The 19,886-nt window shown below is 52.1% G+C and overlaps 1 protein-coding gene across 1 annotated transcript in view; it reads right to left on the bottom strand.

Annotated features, from left to right (window-relative positions):
* Window positions 1-1,721: 1,721 nt before the first annotated feature.
* LOC140900208 (small ribosomal subunit protein uS3mA-like) overlaps window positions 1,722-19,886 on the bottom strand; it is a 38,293-nt gene continuing 20,128 nt past the window's right edge. Inside the window, exons 2-3 of the mRNA XM_078849372.1 lie at window positions 3,555-3,644; window positions 1,722-2,070 (exon numbers count right to left, since the gene is read on the bottom strand). Coding sequence (XP_078705498.1) covers window positions 1,787-2,070; window positions 3,555-3,644 — 374 coding nt within the window. The 3' untranslated portion in view covers window positions 1,722-1,786. The remainder of the gene's footprint in view (window positions 2,071-3,554; window positions 3,645-19,886) is intronic.

Raw genomic sequence — 19,886 nt, 5'->3', positions numbered from 1 at the left:
CAGGACCCTGTGTTGCTCAGCCTGATCCCCCAGTGACGTGTCCTTGGGGAAGTCCTCTGGAGCTGCTGGGGAATTGTTTTGGAAAATGCTGATTTGTCAAAACCAAAACTTTTTGCAGGAAAGTGTCTGTTTCAACAGAGCATTCAGCAGGAAGGTCAAGAGCAAGCTCTCAGAATAGTCACTAGCCCATTGGGCTACACACGAGTTCACAGCCATTCTCTGCCTGATTCAGTCCATGGCCCCCACCCCCGCACCTGGGGCAGTGCCTTAGCCATGGAGCTATTGCTCTCCCTGGTTTCTGTCTGCGAAAGATACTTATATGGCCCCATCACCATAACCTCTGAGCACCTGGAGAGCCTGGGCGGTAGGGCAGTGATATTCCCCCCACTGCATGGAGGATGGACTGAGACAGAGTCTAAAGCCATCACCTTCAGTGGATGTGAGGCTCCTAAATACCTTTACATCCCTGTCCCCAAGTGACTTGCCCCAGGGCTCACAGAAAGTCTACAGCAGAGCAGGAAACTAGCCGTGGGCGGGCTCACACCCTGACCACTGGCTAACCCATCCTCTTAGAATCATAGAATATCAGGATTGGAAGGGACCTCAGGAGGTCATCTAGTTCAACCCCCTGCTCACAGCAGGACCAATCCCCAACTAAAGCATCCCAGCCAGGGCTTTGTCAAGACTGACCTTAAAAACCACAAAGGAAGGAGATTCCACCACCTCCCTAGGGAACTCATTCCAGTGCTTTACCACCCTCCTGGTGAAATAGTTTTTCCTAATATCCAACCTAGACCTCACCCACTGCAACTTGAGACCATTACTCCTTGTTCTGTCATCAGCTACCACTGAGAACAGTCTAGATCCATCCTCTTTGGAACCCCCTTTCAGGTAGTTGAAAGCAGCTATCAAATCCCCCCTCATTCTTCTCTTCTGCAGACTAAATAATCCCAGTTCCCTCAGCCTTTCCTCATAAGTCATGTGTTCCAGTCCCCTAATCATTTTTGTTGCCCTCCACTGGACTCTTTCCAATTTTTCCACATCCTTCTTGTAGGGGCCCAAAACTGGACACAGTACTCCAGATGAGGCCTCACCAGTGTCGAATAGAGGGGAACGATCACGTCCCTCAATCTGCTGGCAATGCCCCTACTTATACAGCCCAAAATGCCATTGGCCTTCTTGGCAACAAGGGCACACTGTTGACTCATATCCAGCTTCTCGTCCACTGTCACCCCTAGGTCCTTTTCTGCAGAACTGCTGTCTAGCCATTTGGTCCATAGTCTGTAGCGGTGCATGGGATTCTTCCGTCCTAAGTGCAGGACTCTGCACTTGTCCTGTTGAACCTCATCAGATTTCTTTTGCCCAATCCTCTAATTTGTCAAGGCCATGTCTGGCTGTTTGGGGAGGCACAGCCTCCCTAAACCTATGCGACTGCTACCCATGCTCCCAGGCCCACACTCTGACCGCCCCGGGACCAAGCTGGGAGGAATTGGGCTACGGTGACTCCAGAGATGGACACAGGGGCCAGAGTGCTGTTATTCCCCATTGCTGGGCCAGGCCACTGCTACGTCCAGAGCCTCGGAAACACCCACACCAGAGCACCCCACGGCCACCACCCACGGGTCCACGGCCTCCTCGGGCCCATGTGGAGCGTGGGTGTCCTGCCCCACAACGGGCCAGTGAGAGACAGGACAGCAGATGACCTGAGTCAGGCACAGGCTAGCCCAGGGGAGAGGTGGGGTGCCCGGCTGCCGGGGGACAGGCCTCGCCCAGGGGTCCAGCGGTGCTATAGGCACTTGTAGATGACCCTCTCGGGCAGGGTCTGCACTTCCAGCCGGACGGGGCACTTGTAGAGGAAGGAGAGCAGCGTCTCGGTGTAGCCCACCAGGAAGTAGAACTTGTAGGGCGGCAGGCGCTGCAGGAAGACGGCGCAGACGACCAGCGCGTTGGCGCGGTGCTTCAGCATAATCTCGTTGGTCAGGCAGCCGTGGAAGGTGCCGTAGATGAACTTGCGGATGAAGACGTCCTCCACGGTGCGCTCGGCCACCCCGCCCTCCCCGTCCAGGTTACCTGCAGGGCAGACAGGGCAGCGGGGGGTGAGGGGACAGCACCAGGTGCCCCATGCCCACAGGGCACCTTTAAGAGATGGTACGAGCAGCACCAGCCAGAGCAGGGGGCTGCATGGGTGTCCGGCCAGGCACTGCATCAGGATCTGGCCACGGAACACACATCTGCCGGGGGACAGGGACTCCTGCTCCCTCCCCTCCCCCATGCCTGGAGAAGAGCTCGGGGAGGGAGAACGGCCCATGCCCAGGTTGAAGACCCCTCATCCCCTTTTGTTCAGTCAGAGGGGCCACACAAAAGGGATGCTGTGGGGAGCGGGGCAGGAGCACTGGTTGCGGGGGGAGCTCCCAGCTATTTCAGCCCTGGCCTCTCCCAGCGGGGGGCGCTGTAGGGAGCAATGCAGAAACACTGGCTGTGGGGGGGAGTGCCTCTCCCAGCAGGGGGTGCTCTGGGGGGGTGGGGCAGGAATGCTGGCTGTGGGGGAGCTCCTGGCTTTTCCAGCCCTGGCCTTGTTGTAGTAGGATTTTATGTTTGCATTTTGTATAATTTAAAATAAAAAAATAATAATGTAGCATGTATTACATTTATTGATGTATGATTTGACTATATTTTGCCAGCTATTCTTTTTGAAAGCAGAAAGGAATGGCCTAATGGGCCATTGGTAAAGATGCATCAGCCAGAATTTGTATCGGAGCTGATTTTAAGGCAGTAACAGACCTCTTAGGGTTACCATTTTGTTGTAGGTTTAGTATTTTAAAATAAGTAAAAAAATGCAATGACTTGGGTTTTTTTGCATTGCAATTTGATGTTTTTGTTTAAATGCTTTGTGTAAATTAATTCTGTGTTGTGTGTAAATGAGGAACATGTGTGTTAAGAAATAAGTGTAAAGGCCATCGCTGAACCAGATGTTTTAGGGAAAAACCGAGATGTCAGGGCACCAGGAAGCTGCAATACGCCTGTGTCAGAGAAAGGCAGACTGACGACTTTAAAAATAAGACCAGCACCTATCAATGGGGACAAGATAGCCGTGATTAAAACCAGAATGGGGTAACCTTTTAAAAGACTTAATAAAAAATAAAAATAAAAAAAACAATGTAAGAAAACAAGCACTCGTCAAAAAACAACTGATTACAGCATTATGGGAAAATCACTATGGAAACAGGGGGCCTGGCCATGAAACTTTGGGTTCATCCTGCCAAGACTCTGTGTGTGTGTGTGTGTTTAAATGCATATGCTAATTGTTGCATTTTTAATAAACAGGGTGTATTGCTCTTTCCCCTGAAAAAGATCCTGTGTGCTTCTTATAAGCATAACTGCCTCTCCCAGCAGAGGGCACTGTGGGGAGCGGGGCAGGAGCACTGGCTGGAGGGGAGCTCCTGGCTACTCCAGTCCCAGCCTCTCCCAGCAGAAGGCATGGTGGGGAGCAGGGCAGGCACTGAGAGACGGGGAAGCCCAGGTACCCCCAGGGCAGCAGCTGGCGGGTCACTCACTGGTGTGCAGGGAGAGCCAGCCCTTGCGATGGGCAATGTAGTGGGGCGGATGGGCCTGTTCGTACGTCACCGGCTTGTCTCCTTTCCCGACTCACACTTGGGCCGCCCGGTTCTTCTTTTCACACTGTTGCTATGCCGAATGGGGGCAGCACAGAAATTCAGTGAGTCCTGCCTTGTGGTGAGTGACCTAGAGGCTGGTTTATTTATAGTCCTGAAACCAAAGTGGAACCAGAGCACCAGCGAACTTCACATCATTTTAGTTCAAACAAAATACTCTGTAATATTCTTTCATCATCTGTCTGTTTGGGCAGAATTAGAGACCCCAGCCCCATGTTTAATAGAAACCAGAGAAAGCTGATCTCTGAAATACTGTTTAACACACACAGATTTTAAGTGTTGCCATCACGTCTGTTTGGGGAACTCTCCTGTTTCCTCAGCAGCGTGTGACTGCAACTCATAGCCAGGCATGCACCTGCTGGGGAAACGAGAGGTGACTGGTGACCCTGGCTGAACGCTTTCAGATGTTGTTAATAATTTAATGATTTGCATGGCGCCTTACACAGTAAGTGGGATCTTTCCTCCAGATCACTCCATTCAAAGTACCATCACAAATTGGTTTGGACAGAGGTGCTGAAGCTGGGCGGGGAGGGCTGCCACACCCCCTGGCTTGAAGTGGTTTCCATCATATCCAGGGTTTACAGTTTGGGTCAGTGGCTCTCAGCACCCCCACTATACAAATTGTTCCAGCACCCCTGGGTTTGGAATTGCCTTCTTTGGGCACCCAAAGCTTTGGAAGTTCTGGATGCTCAAGGGATGCAGGACTATTCACCACCAATAAATCCCAGTTCAGAAAGCCAGGCCACACGCACTGGACTAGGCTGTGTAAAAAGCCATTGTAGTGTATTGGAACTGGGGAGCTTCCCTTTCCATAGTTTGCAAGCCCTCTGCTGTTAGGTTCTGGTGGCTTTTGCATTAGAAGAGGGAGGCTCACTAGAGAGGTCCCAGACTAGTTAAAGGGATACTCGCCGATTCCTCTATGCTCATCCAGCCACCGGGTTCTGGGTTTGCAAACTTCGAATTTAAATTAGAGATGCCTCCACTGATTATTCGCATTATGGCAGCACAGCAGGGTCCCAATGGAGATCAGGGTCCCATCATGCTGGGTGCTGTGCACGCTCTTAGTGAGAGACAGCCCCTGCCCTGCACAGCTTCTGATTAAATAGACAAGGCAGATGAAGGGTGACGGGCAGGAAGAATTGCTATCCCCATTTTACACACGGAGAGCTGAGGCCAGAGCAATCAAGATCCCATTTTATTTGAACTCAAGCAGCTTTGCATTTATGGTGCTATTCTTGGGCAATACGATGAGATAACTAGCACTGTGGCTATGGGGAAAGTGGTGGATGTGATATACCTTGACTTTAGCAAAGCTTTTGATACAGTCTCACGCAGTATTCTTGCCAGCAAGTTAAGGAAGTATGGGCTGGATGAATGGACTATAAGGTGGATAGAAAGCTGGCTAGATCGTTGGGCTCAACGGGTGGTGATCAACGGCTCAGTGTCTAGTTAGCAGCCAGTATCAAGCAGAGTGCCCCAGGGGTCGGTCCTGGGGTCGGTTTTATTCAACATCTTCATTCATGATCTGAACGACGGGATGGATTGCACCCTCAGCAAGTTCATGGATGACACTAAGCTGGGGGGAGAGATAGATACACTGGAGGGTAGGGATAGGGTCCAGAGTGACCTAGACAAATTGGATGATTGGGCCAAAAGAAATCTGGTGAGGTTCAACAAGGACAAGTGCAGAGTCCTGCACTTAGGATGGAAGAATCCCATGCACCGCTACAGGCTGGAGACCAACTGGCTATGCGGCAGTTCTGCAGAAAAGGACCTGGGGATTGCAGTGGATGAGAAGCTGGATATGAGTGAACAGTGTGCCCTTGTTGCCAAGAAGATTAATGGCATATTGGGCTGCATTAGTAGGAGCATTGCCAGGAGGTCGAGGGAAGTGATTATTCCCCTCTATTCGGCACTGGTGAGGCCACAGCTGCAGTATTGTGTCCAGCTCTGGGCTCCCCACTACAGAAAGGATGTGGACAAATTGGAGAGAGTCCAGCGGAGGGCAACACAAATGAGTCCATGCTCAAATAAATTGGTTAGTCTCTAAGGTGCCACAAGTACTCCTTTTCTTTTTACAAATGATTAGGGGGCTGGGGCACATGACTTATGAGGAGAGGCTGAGGGGACTGGGCTTATTTAGTCTGCGGAAGAGAAGAATGAGGGGGGATTTGATAGCTGCTTTCAACTATCTGAAAGGGGGTTCCAAAGAGGATGGAGCTCGGCTGTTCTCAGTGGTAGCAGATGACAGAACAAGGAGCAACGGTCTCAAGTTGCAGTGTGGGAGATCTAAGTTGGATATTAGGGAAAACTATTTCACTAGGAGGGTGGTGAAGCACCGGAATGGGTTCCCTAGGGAGGTAGTAGAATCTCCATCCTGAGAGGTTTTTAAGATCAGGCTTGACAAAGCCCTGGCTGGGATGATTTATTTGGGGTTGGTCCTGCTTTAAGCAGGGGGTTGGACTAGATGACCTCCTGAGATCTCTTCCAACCCTAATCTTCTATGATTCTATGATATCTGGTGCTATTCTTAACTCAGCTCGGACTCACCCATTAAGTATTAGAACGGAAAAGAGCTGTGAGAGTCATTCAAAACACACCTCTGGAACCCCCTTGTCCACCCCCTGCTAGTGCAGGGTCCCTCGTTCCTGTGCATTGGGTCATGCTTTGTTCATGCCAGACTTCACTGGGCCAAGCAATGAGAACTGCCCCTGGAGACCATCCCCCACCCTAGCACATCACCCAGATGGGAAGTTCTTACTGATGGTCCCAGTCTTGATTACATCCCCATGCTCCCTGTATCAGCCCCTTGTGCCACCTTGAAGAATTCTCTCCTTCCTCATTCTAATCCGCACCAATCATCTTGTGCCAAGCTGTCATTTAATTGAGCAACTGGCCAGTCAGTGCATCCTGCCCCTGAACTATGTTGTTGCTTTTCTCTGAATTAAGGGCAACCTCTTACTCTTTTCTGGCACTGAGGTGCCCAGAAAAGTATGCCATTCTGGAGTGATCTCTGGGAAATGCAGCCAAGGGCTGGGGCCAGGCAAGTGGGAACAGGAGGGGAGCAGGGGCCTGGCAAGTGGAAATGGAGCCTGGAGCTGGGAAGGTGAAGGTATCCCGTGCCTGGGGGTGATCACTACGCCCAGAGAATGGCTGTGCACACAGCAATGGGAAGGCTGCTGTGAGGGACCTTCTCAGACTATCTGGCTCCATCCTGAGATCCTTGTAATCTTCTCTTTGTTTGACTAGCAGCCAAGTGCTGGCAGAGCAAACCCACCAGTGCTTGGAGGTTCTGCTCAACTCAGAGCCAGGTTTCAACCCCCCACTTTCCAGAGTCCCAGGGGACCATGAGCATGGGCTTGGCCCAACCCTACTGGAGGCATAAGTCTGCTCTGGAACATAAAACTACTGACAGTGTCTGCATTTGTTATGTGGCCACCAGCCCCTTAAAGACCAGAATGACAACGAATGAAACCTGCAATGCTCCTGTGTGAGGCCCCTAGGCAACGAAAGAGAAAATGAAATAAAAATAGTAACACCCGTGTAGCACCCTCCCCCAGAAAGCTGTTAATGGTGGAGCACAGTCAGGGATGCATCATTATCACAAGAAAGAAATCTGGGATCAGAGGAGCCTCATTAAAGAAAAATGCCACATTCCCCAGGACAGAGTGGCAATTAGACTGCAAATGAATCAAGAGAGACCAAAAGCTGCTCATGCACCGTCCTGTCAGTGCAGGAGCACAAAGGCTTCTCCTCTTCTGCAAAGGACTGGGCTGGTTTAGAGCCCCCCGGTGCCGGGCGCTGCATACACGCTCCCTGCCCCCAGGAGATGACGCACAGCGGAGGAGAAAGGGAGCGTTATTACGCCACTGCACACGTGGGGAACCACGGCAGAGAGAGAGCAAGTGACGTGCCCTGGGTCAGAGCTGGGAGCGCAGAGCCCATTGCTCTGCAGAGCCCCTCTGAGAAACGCGGGTGAGTGACTCTCTCTAGCTGTATTTCTCCAAGGCAGGCTGGACACCTGCCACTCAGAGCTCAAGAGACGTTCCCAGCACCACCTGGCTCTGTGTGGAGCTGGATGGAGCCGCTCTCCCTGTGCCTCTCGGGAACTGCAGGGAGCTGGGAATTTGAATCAGACCAGATGCACCAACGCCCGGCTGTGGCTATGTCTGAAAGCGGTGATGGTGCGAAGACGCGCAGCACCTCTCTGCCTGCAGCCCTCACACTGCCACACTGGGCCTGACTTCTCTCACAGAGACTCGGTGCAGCAATTTTCAGTGACTATTGTGCGTGTGAAGAGACAGACAAATACCCCAGGGCGAGCACCAGGCAGAGCCCAGACAGGTGATGTACACGCTACTCCCACCCAGCTCTGCAGCCTCCTGCTATTCCAGCCTGGTCTTCCCACAGCCCCCCTCCCCCACTATTCCATCTATGCCCCCCCCAAGCTCTGCCAATGCCCCAGCAGCCACCCTGCGCTCCCCATCCAACCCACAGGCCCCTGCTATTCCAGCCCTGGGCTCTCTACACACAGCTCTGCCAGTGACCTCCATCCCAGCCTGCAGACCTCTGTTATCCCAGCCCTGGGCTCTCATCACACAAAGCTCCTCAGAGGAACCTCAGTCCTAACCTGCTGCACCCTCATCTGTCCCAGGAATGAACATTGGCCAAGTGTGCTACGTCACCTCCGTTTTGATCCACCTTGTGTCCTAACCACAACAGAGGCAACTCTCATTTGCCTTAAGGGCAGAACCCGGCGGTTGGCATGTGAGGATCTGTGGAGACGATTTGCTTTTGAAGAACAAATTGTCACACAAATCCTAGTGATTAACTTGCTCAGATTATAAATCCCCTAAACATGTTGAGAAGGCAAAGTGACTTCTCAAAATACTGAAGTCAGTTACCTGTTCCTAACAGACGTGAAACAGACTCAACCCAATGGCAATCTCAATCCCTCCTTTCCTGCCCTGTCCCAGCCCCATTCACATCAGAAAGCACCCGGGTCCATCATCCCTTGGGATGCTCTGTGTCCGTGCTTTGTTTGAAATGGTACATTGCTCTTTTTTTTCAGCAGAAATATTAAACAAGCCCAAGGATTTAGTCCCAGATCCACAGAGGTATTTTGGCTCCTAACTTTCATTGAAATCAATGAAACTTGAGATCATAAATCCCTTTGAGGATTGGGCCTCAGGACAGGGGAAGCTGCCAGTCTCTGGGGCTTGCACACTGGCTAGAGCTTTTGGTTTCAGGTGTGTGGTTTCACAAATGTTTCCCCACTTTTGCAAAATAAAATTTAACCTTGTTTTTCAAGGGACGTTTCCTGTTTGAAACCCCACCCTCAAAGTGTTTCAACGGAAATGAAACCCCCGCTGGGTGCAGACAAAGATTTGTGCTTGAAAGGGTTTCCTGTTTGGCTCTTGAGGGCAAGCAGGGGACTAACATCAAATGAATACCAGCAGTAGCTGAGGGCTTGTGCCTGACTAGAATCAGTGGAGCTCCAGCTGAAGAAGCATCAGCCAGTGCCTTCAAGGGACGGGCCTTGCTAGGTGCTAACTTAACATCTGATAGAGAGTTGTGAGCGGGCAAAACTCCCAGTGTCCTGAGGCCTAGATGAAAGCTGATCCATGCACTTGCACCAAAAGAACTCACTCAGTTGCAGTTCACAGCTCAGTGATTTCCCTGCAAATTCGAGAGGGGGGACACTATATTATTTCAGATTAAGAGCATCCTATTTGGATGCAGTTTATCACCAGGTTTTAGCAATTTAAGCCAAACTGAAAGAAGCCTCCTCTTAACTGGAGAGAAGAGCATCTGCTCGTGGGATTAGTGACATTGGCTTTTAAACTGATTTAAGGGAAACTGCTGTTACAGTCTCAGGCAGACAGACCTAGATCATCAAAAGTATTCAGGCTCCTAACTTCCCCTGATCCACAAGGCCTCACTGAGGGGCTCTGATGCAGCATGTTGAGTGTGCAGGTCTGAACCAATTAATTCTCCTGACCAGCACCTCCTAAACAGGATCAGAACCTCATCCCTGTTGTGTGGTTGAGTCTGGGAAACAGAGGAGTGAGCTGATTTGCCCAAGGTCACGGACAGGAAGAGATCTCCTAAGATTCTTACTCCAAGGCCCAGCTGTGTGAGCTCTATCCCTCTGGGCACCTCTATCTCCAGGACTGACCTTGTCTCCATCAGCTGTGTCTGAGCACCTCACAATTGGTAATGGCTTTATCCTCACCCCCCCCCCCCCCCCCCGAGAGCAGGGCAGTGCTCCTATCCCCAATTGTACAGAGCAGGGATTGAGACCCAAAGCAACTGCGTGACTGGCCCAAGGACACCGGATTTGAGGGTAGAGCAGTGGAATGAACTTGGCTCTCCCAAGACCCAAGCGAGGGCCTGCCCCACTGAACCATTCTTCCTCACACTCATCCAAGAGAAAAAGCCTGGGAACTAGCGACACACCCAGTCCATAAAGCTGGGATCTGAGACCACTGAGGCAGGCAGACAGAGCAGCCTGGCGATGCTGCGGTTTTGGCCAGCTCCGACTCTCTGCCATCAGGAACAGGAGCACTGACAAGCCCCTAAAAACCTGAGGATCTGGGCCGCGGTCCTTTGGTTTGGTTAAGCTCCTGCTGGCCTTTATGCTACTAAACATCTTGCGGCTCCCATGAACCAATGGTCCCTCTAATTTTTAAAAAAGCCGGAGTGTCGCTGCCGAAGCACAAAAAAAAAAAAAGCCCCCCCGAAGCCGGAATGCACGCGGGGTTTAACACCTGTGAGCGCGCGTACACGCACTGCTTAAGAGGGAACAGTGCCATGGACCCTGCCCATTTCTGGCCCTTCTGCCCTGTGAATAAGGCACCGGGCTCTTGTTCATCCCACAGGTGCCGCAAGGCAGGGTCCGTGCCCTTCCGAGGCCTGCCCGCCGCAGAGACGAGGCCTTGGCCTGCCTGAGCATCCGGGACAGTCCCCAGATAGAAAGAGGTGAAACTCCTCTGCTCTGTGAGTCCCTGGGAACGATTCCCGGGGCCCAGCCCTTGAATACAGCTTCTCAGCCCATCAGTCTCAGTGATTATTTCTATTGCTCTTGTTCCTCACAGCCCCAGACCTGGACCAGGCTCAGTACTGGGTTTACAGTGGCACCATGGTGCCAGGCCCAGACTTCAAAGGGCCCCCGGCCCGGCCCGGTCCAGCCCGCTCTGCTGTGTTGCGTCCTGAGGCCCCCAGCCCGCTGGCTCCTCTCCACCCTCTGGTCCTCCCCACTGCCCACCGCTCACTCCTGGTGGCTCGCAGTCCAGCCAAGGGCTCCTCTATACCTGCTGGTCGGACCCCAGTGCAGCTCTGGCTCTGGTTAGTCTCTGCTGCCCACCACCTGTGGGGGCCCCGCCTGCCTCCCTGGAGCCGAATGGCCAGGGACCAATGGAGAAGTCAAGCCAGTCTCAGCCAGTGCAGGGGGGCAGTGGCAGGGGGGACTTGGCAGTTGGCTGGGTCCCTCCAGGTAGGGTGACCTAACTGACCAGCCAGGGGCTCGCCAAAGCTGCCCCCGCGGCCCGCAGGACTTGCCAGAATCACCGCCACCCAGGGCTGACCCCCCATCAGATCCATGCCCTGTCTACTCAGAGCCGAGGTTGGGGCTGAAAGCCCCCCCACAACTGTGCACCACTGCTCCAGGGCTGGGGCAGGGGCTGACCTCTGTCCCTGCTCCCAGCTCCGCACGCCACTGCCCAGGGCTCACCTGAGCTCCTTGCACTGCTGCCTGGGGCTAGGACTGACCCCACCCCCTGAGCTCCGCTGACCCCCCCCAGCCCCACTGGTTTGAGCATTGGCGCGCTAAACCCAGGGTTGCAAGTTCAATCCTTGAGGGGGCCATTTAGGGATCTGGGGCAAAAATTGGGGATTGGTCCTGCTTTGAGCAGGGGGTTGGACTAGATGACCTCCTGAGGTCCCTTCCAACTTGGATATTCTATGTGCACTGCCTGGACCTCACATCGCTGCCCCACCCCATGTTCCTGCAAGCCCCGCTAGGGGGGTGTACCCGGTATGACATTGCATTCCATATGATTTTATGAAAATACGCTAATGAGTATGAATATAATTTAACTAGAATATGCTTCATGCAAAAGGTCTCTTGTAAGGTATCATTACAAAGCTTATAATCTACTGAGTGTGGTCATCCTATTTGTATAAATGTATCACTTGTATCTGAAACTAGAAATATGAAATATAAGTCTGAGGGCCTATTGTAATTATGCAAAGTGTGGGCCATTAATGGTGGTTTGGAATCTTGATGGCTCCCATCAACTAGGACAATCGACTATAGATGGCTCTGTTTACTTGTAAGTCTTCCTGTGTACCTGTCTTACAGTGACATGTGTTCATGGCAGCTGAACTGGAATCCATCTTTAACCTGGTGCTTTTCCATTTAGAAGGAGGGGTGGGAACCCAGAGAGGGACAAAGGATTCCCGCCTTGTGCAAAAGCTATATAAGGAAGTGGAACAGAACAAAGGGGGCGTCAGTCATGAGAAATCCCCTACCTACCACCTGAGCTAGAGCAAAGGCTGTACCAGGGGAAAGACTAGGAAGGCATCCAGTCTGTGATAGAAGCTTATTGAAACATCTCTGAAGGTGAGATTTTGTCTGTATTGAGTTTTCTTACTGTATTAGGTTTAGACTTGCATGTTTTATTTTATTTTGCTTGGTAATTCACTTTGTTCTGTCCGTTATTACTTGGAACCACTTAAATCCTACTTTTTGTATTTAATAAAATCACTTTTTACTTATTAATTAACCCAGAGTATCTGTTAATACCGGGGGGGGGGGGACGACAGCTGTGCATATTTCTCTATCAGTGTTATAGAGGGTGAACAATTTATGAGGTTACCATATATAAGCTTTATACAGGGTAAAATGGATTTATTTGGGGTTTGGACCCCACTGGGAGCTGGGCATCTGAGTGTTGGAGAGAGGAGCTCTTCTTAAGCTGTTTTCAGTTAAGCCTGCAGCTTTTGGGGAGGATGTTGTTCAGACCTGGGTCTGTGTTTGCAGCAGGCCAGGGTGTTTGGCTCAAACCAGGCAGGGCACTGGAGTCCCAGGCTGGCAGGGAAAACGGGTTTAGAGGTAGTCTCAGCACATCAGTTGGCAGTTCCCAAGGGGTTTTCTGTGATCCAGCCTGTCACACCCAGCTTTTTTGATATACAACATTTGTTCATTTGCTCTTGCCAATGGGACAAATGCCCTGGTCACCCTACCTCCAGGCAAGTGGGTCCTGAGGGAGCCCGGCTGGGGTTGGGGCAGGCCCTGGCCTGGACGATCACACAGCTCCTGAGAGGCCAGAGCGATTCCCCACCCCAGGACCAGGCTGGCCCCAGCTGCACTGCCAGCTCAGCCTGGCAGACACAGTCACCTTCCAGCAGGGCTGGTGAGTGTGGCCGGGGGGCAGGCAGGGGGGTGGGTCTCTGGAGGGGCCTATGGTGGTGGGGTGCTGGGCTGTGAGGGGGCACTGGGCAGTTGGGGGGTCTGTGTGGGGGCTGTGTAGTTGTGGTGGGGGGGCTGTGGGGAAGGGCAGTGGGGGTGGGGGAGAGCTGCGTTTTGGAATGCTAGGGAGTGGGGGTTCTATGAGGGGTGCTGGGCAGTTGTGGGGGGCTATGGGGGTGCTTGGCAGTAGTGGTGGGGCTGTGGGTGGGGGGCACTGGGCAGGGGTAGTGGTGTGCAGGGCGCTGTGCATTTGTGGGGAGCCTGTGGGGGAGCACTCGGCATAGCGGGTCTGGGGGCTGTTGGGCAGAGGGGTTGTGTGGCATGGCATGGGCCTGCCCCCAAGGGGAAGGGTCATGCTGGCAGCACAAGCCTGGGTGGGCCAGGGTATCTCTGGCGATTGCTGGTTTGAAAACTGTGCCCTTGTACTGGGCTGGGCAGGATGGGGTCACCCCCGCCATGTCATGCCCCATTGCCCCTGGCCAGCCCTTCGGTTCGGGGACTGACCTCTCTGCACCATGCTCCATTGCTCCCATAAGTAAGTCCACAAATAAGTTTGGCAGTGGGTCCACAAATGGTTAATCTGGCCCTGGCCCTGCCCCATGGGCCCCTTTGACTTGCTTCCCCTGAGTTCTTGGGCTGAAGTATCCATCACTCCTTACAGCCCAAGTGAGCAGTCCTGGGAGAGTCATAGACTCACAGACTTTAAGGTCAGAAGGGACCATTATGATCATCTAGTCCGACCTACTGCACAACGCAGGCCACATAATCTCACCCACCCACTCCTGTAACAAACCCCTAAACTATGTCTGAGCTATTGAAGTCCTCAAATCATGGTTTAAAGACTTCAAGGTGCAGAGAATCCTTCAGTAAGTGACCTGTCCTCCACGCTGCAGAGAAAGGTGAAAAACCTCCAGGGCCTCTGCCAATCTGCCGTGGAGGAAAATTCCTTCCTAACCCCAAATATGGCGATCAGCTAAACCCTGAGCATGTGGGCAAGGCTCACCAGCCAGATACCCAGGAAAGGATTCTCTGTAGTAACTCAGATCCCACCCCATCTAACATCCCATCACAGGCCATTGGGCATATCTACCGCTAATAGTCAAAGATCAATTAATTGCCAAAATTAGGCTATCCCATCGTAACATCCCTGCCATAAACTTATCAAGCTTAGTCTTGAAGCCAGATATGTCTCTTGCCCCCACTGCTTCCCTTGGAAGGCTGCTCCAGAACTTCACTCCTCTGATGGTTAGAAACCTTCATCTAGAATCATAGAATATCAGGGTTGGAAGGGACCTCAGGAGGTCATCTAGTCCCACCCCCTGCTCAAAGCAGGACCAATCCCCAACTACTTTCAAGTCTAAACTTCCTGATGGCCAGTTTATAGCCATTTGTTCTTGTGTCCACATTGGTACTGAGCTTAAATAATTCCTCTCCCTCCCTGGTATTTATCCCTCTGATATATTTATAGAGAGCAATCATATCTCCCCTCAGCCTTCTTTTGGTTAGGTTAAACAAGCCAAGCTCCTTGAGTCTCCTTTCATAAAACAGGTTTTCCATTCCTTGGATCATCCTAGTAGCCCTTCTCTGTACCTCTTTCAGTTTGAATCATAGAATCATAGAATCATAGAATATCAGGGTTGGAAGGGACCCCTGAAGGTCATCTAGTCCAACCCCCTGCTCGAAGCAGGACCAATTCCCAGTTAAATCATCCCAGCCAGGGCTTTGTCAAGCCTGACCTTAAAAACCTCTAAGGAAGGAGATTCTACCACCTCCCTAGGTAACGCATTCCAGTGTTTCACCACCCTCTTAGTGAAAAAGTTTTTCCTAATATCCAATCTAAACCTCCCCCGCTGCAACTTGAGACCATTACTCCTCGTTCTGTCATCTGCTACCATTGAGAACAGTCTAGAGCCATCCTCTTTGGAACCCCCTTTCAGGTAGTTGAAAGCAGCTATCAAATCCCCCCTCATTCTTCTCTTCTGCAGGCTAAACAATCCCAGCTCCCTCAGCCTCTCCTCATAAGTCATGTGTTCTAGACCCCTAATCATTTTTGTTGCCCTTCGCTGGACTCTCTCCAATTTATCCACATCCTTCTTGTAGTGTGGGGCCCAAAACTGGACACAGTACTCCAGATGAGGCCTCACCAATGTCGAATAGAGGGGAACGATCACGTCCCTCGATTTGCTCGCTATGCCCCTACTTTGAATTCAGAAAGGCAGGACTGGCCACCGGCTTCTGGGAGAGCTGCTCCCTGGCTTGCTGTAAGCACCCTCCACGGGATCCAAATCCTGGGTACACATCACCCCATCCAGCACAATACGTCCAAAGGCCAGTCCAGGACCTCAGCTGGTTACTGGGGCCTGCTCACCCTGCCAGTGTGGGCTGTTACAGTATGTACATTATGAAGTCACTCAGGGTGTTGCTCTCTATGGGAGTCTGATCAAGTCAGTGCAAAGGCCTCTGACCTGGGGGCCATAAATTACCCAGGGTTTGATATACCTCTGTTTGCATAAGAGCTTTCTCTCTCCCAGCCAGGGTCTAATCCAGGCCAAGCCAATGCCATGATCTCCAAGTGCCTGTCCCAGAGTTACAGCGCCAGAAACAATGGAGTAGGAGAGCCAGGGAACCATGGAGGGGATGACAGAAAGCCGAGAGCAGGGTGATGGGGAAAGGTCAGTGAGAGTAAATTACTGTGTAGATATGGGCCAGCCTTAGGGGAAATGGTGCCCTGGGTGAACTTGTATTTTGGTACACCTGGCCCCTGTGGGCATGGCGCACTCCCTTGCCCCTGACACCCGTGGGTGCCCCCCCACTGCCCTGGTCTCCATGGGCTCCCCAGGCTCCCACCCCTCCTGCACCACTAATCCATGAACTGGCCCCTTCGCCCCAACCCCTGTCCCCCTCCTGCAACAATGTGGGGAAACTGATCTGGATGCACAGAGCAGCTGGCCTGCTGCTCACTCCCCCCGCTTGAACACTGCTCCTCCGTGCACCCCTAGAGGACTTTTGTGGGGAGTGAGGAGCTCCCTACATCCAGGTCACTTTCCTGACCTGGGCTACGTACGGGGAGGGCAGGGGAGCAGCAGCTCCTGATGCCTCACAGCACAGCCCAGTCCAGCTGGGGAAAGTGACCTGGAGGCAGGGAGCACTTGGTGTTGCTCCTCGCTACCCCCCTCATAGCCCCTAGGAGGGCGCAGAGGAACACTGTGGGGGGGTGGGGGGTGGGAGGGAGGAATATCTATGCATCAGCACTTCCCCCCCACATGCAGTGCTCCCCTGCCAACTCCCATGATTGCATCATGAGTCTCATGATAATTATTAGTTTCCTTAAAGCCCCAGCTCCTGGAGTCAAGTGGGTCTGTGATGATTTCAACTTTCATTCTTAAAGAACAAGTCAGGGTATGTCCACAGTACGAAATTATTTCAAAATATTCTATTTGAATTTTCGGAAGCTATTTTATACATTCGGTCTTCTGTGTCCCCACTAAAGCGCGTGAATTCGGCAGATTGCATCCACAGTACCAAGGCTAGCATCGAATGTTGGAGCGGTGCACTGTGGGTAGCTATCCCACAGTTCCCACAGTCCCCGCCACCCATTGGAATTCTGGGTTAAGCTCCCAGGGCATGATGGGGCAAAAACATTCTCGCAGGTGTTTCTGGGTGTGTGTTGTCAGAAAGCTGCGGCAGACAATCGTTTTGCGCCTTTTTGGCGTGCAGACGCCATACTGCTTTCAGCAGACGGTGCACCGCTGCTCTCCTGCTACTATGAATCCACCTCTCCAACTCAACTCTGCTCGGCCATCGTGAACTGAGCGTCATAGCTTCCACCGCCAGCTCTTCTCTCCTGCTATTGCCGCGCTTCTGAGCTTCTCCATGTTGTCTGTCCTGGGTTCCCACCTCCGTAAAAGCCACAGAAGACAACCATTTTCAGCCGCTATTCGGCTACCGTGGACCAAACAGCACAGCTTCTGCTGCCACTCTGCTCTCCTACGTTTCATGCCCTTTTTCCAGGATTACCCGTGAAGGGGCCATAGCATGGCAAGCATGGAGCCCGAACAGGTCCCCGCTGCAGTTTTGACCATTGTAAATACCTTGCGCATTATCCAGCATTATGTGCAGTACCTGCAAAACCGGGGGAGGAAGGGACAACAGCGTGATTACTATAGTGATGAAGACATGGACACAGATGGCACGGCATGTGGCGATTGGGAGATCATGGTGCTGTTGGGTCCGGTTCATGCTGTGGAATGCCAATTCTGGGCCTGGGAAACAAGCACAGACTGGTGGGACCGCATAGTGTTGCAGGTATGGGATGATTCCAAGTGACTGAGAAACTTTCGGATGCGTAGGGCCACTTTCATGGAACTTTGTGACTTGCTTTCCCCTGCCCTGAAGGTCAAAGACACCAAAATGAGAGCAGCCCTCACGGTTTAGCAGCGAGTGGCCATAGCCCTCTGGAAGCTTGCAACGCCAGACAGCTACCCGTCAGTCGGGAATCAGTTTGGAGTGGGGAAATCTATTGTGGGGGCTGCTGTGCAGCCCGTAGCCAACGCAATCACTGAGCTGCTGCTATCAAGGGTAGTGACTCTGGGAAATGTGCAGGTCATAGTGGACGGCTTTGCTGAAATGGGATTCCCTAACTGCGACGGGGTGATAGACGGAACCCGTATCCCTATCTTGGCCCCGGAACACCGGGGCGGCCAGTACATAAACTGCAGGGGTACTTTTCCATGGTGCTGCAAGCACTGGTGGATCACAAGGGATGTGTCACTGACATCAGCATGGGATGGCTGGGAAAGGTGCATAACACTCGCATCTTCAGGAACTCTGGTCTGTTTAAACAGCTACAGGAAGAAACTTACTTCCCAGACCAGAAAATTACTGTTGGGGATGTTGAAATGCCTATAATTATCCTCGGGAACCCAGCCTACCCCTTAATGCCATGGCTCATGAAGCCGTACACAGGCACCCTGAACAGCAGTAAGGAGCAGTTCAACTATAGGCTGAGCAAGTGCAGAATGGTGGTAGAATGTGCATTTGGACGTTTAAAAGCGCTCTGGCGCAGTTTACTGACTCGGATAGATCTCAGCACAACCAATATTCCAATTGTAATCGCTGCTTGTTGTGTGCTCCACAATATCTGTGAGAGTAAGGGGGAGACATTTATGGCAGGGTGGGAGGTTGAGGCAACTCGCCTGGTGGCCAGTTTCGCACAGCCAGACAACAGGGCGATTAGAAGAGTGCAGCAGGGCGTGCTGCACATCAGAGAAGCTTTGAAAGCCAGTTTCATGATTGGCCAGGCTACGGTGTGAGAGTTGTGTTTGTTTCTCTTAAAGTTACTCGCCCCCTATATATATATATGAAAGGAAATAAAGTCACAATTGTTTAAAAACCATTCTTTGTTATTTGTTGCACAAAACATTGAGAGAAATCAGAAGCTAGATGAGGGGGTGTATTGGGTTAGGGGGGTGGAAGAGGGGAGAAGAACAAGTCCAGAAACCAAATAAAAATTTAGGATATGACAGTTTTCTGCTGCTTGTGCAATCCTCTGGGGTTGACTGTGTGGGTCCCCGTAGATCCCCCCCTCCCCCCCCATGTTCTTGGGCATTTGGGTTAGGAGGCTATGGAACTTGGGGAGGAGGGAGGGCGGTTATTCAGGGGATGCAGCGGCAGTCTGTGGTCTTGCTGCCTTTCCTGCATTAGATCCACCATACAATGGAGCATGTCAGTTTGCTCCCCCATGAGCTTGACCATAGCATCCTGCCTGCTCTCATCGCGCACGTCCCTCCTCTCTTCATATTTATGTAATGCTTTACATGACTCCGCAATTGTTTGCCTCCACGCATTCAACTGGGCCCTATCAGTGTTGGAGGACTGCACGAGCTTGGCAAACATGTCGTCCCGAGTTCATTTTTTCCGCCTTCTAATCTGGACCAGCCTCTGGGACGGAGTAGATAGGGGCCGCGTTGAAACATTTGCACCTGCTGCGGGAGGAGAAAAAGGGAGGGTAGTATTTTAAAAGATACATTTTAGAGAACAAAGGGGACACTGTTTCTCAGTGAAACAGGCAATTCATAGTACACAGCACATGTTCTTTCTGTACAAGGTCTCATTTTGCCTCTTATACTGAAGTGCCTGCCACTTTGGTGTGAGTAAGCCATCACACATGGCTGGGCAACAGAATTCAGCTTGCAGGCAGCCTGCGGGCTCTCTGGGATGATTGCTTCACACAACAGCCTCCCCCCCCCCACACACACACCACGGGGCTCCAATGAGGTTCTGAGCAGGGATGAGCCCTTTAAACTAAACGTGAACAGCCCAGCACAGCTGGGTTTCCCTCCACCCCCCACCGCGTGGCTCTGATCAAACTCTCATTCACCAGAAGTGCCTTCTCCAGGGTCATGGTCCAGGAGCATGCTTTGGGAGTAGCGGGAGGCTATTGGCTCCAGCGTTAAAAATAGCTCCTGGCTAGGGGGGAAAACAGATTCCCCACTTGCCGCCTGTACACTGTCCTCCTCCTCCTGCTCCTCTTCGTCCTCCAAAAACTCATCCTCCTCGCTCCGTGCTATTCCCTCCTTGCAGATGTCCATGGACAGTCGTCGGGTAGTGGTGTTGTCACCCCCCATAATTGCATGCAGCTCACGGTAGAAGCGTCATGTATGCGGCTGTGACCCAGAGCACCCGTTCGCCTCCCTGGCTTTTTGGTACACTTGCCTGAGCTCCTTGATTTTTTGTATGAAACT

The sequence above is a fragment of the Lepidochelys kempii genome, chromosome 18 (assembly GCF_965140285.1).
Source record: "Lepidochelys kempii isolate rLepKem1 chromosome 18, rLepKem1.hap1, whole genome shotgun sequence".
NCBI classification, from domain to species: Eukaryota; Metazoa; Chordata; order Testudines; family Cheloniidae; genus Lepidochelys; species Lepidochelys kempii.
Note: the sequence above shows the minus strand (reverse complement) of the source record. Positions and strands in the feature narration are given on the sequence as shown.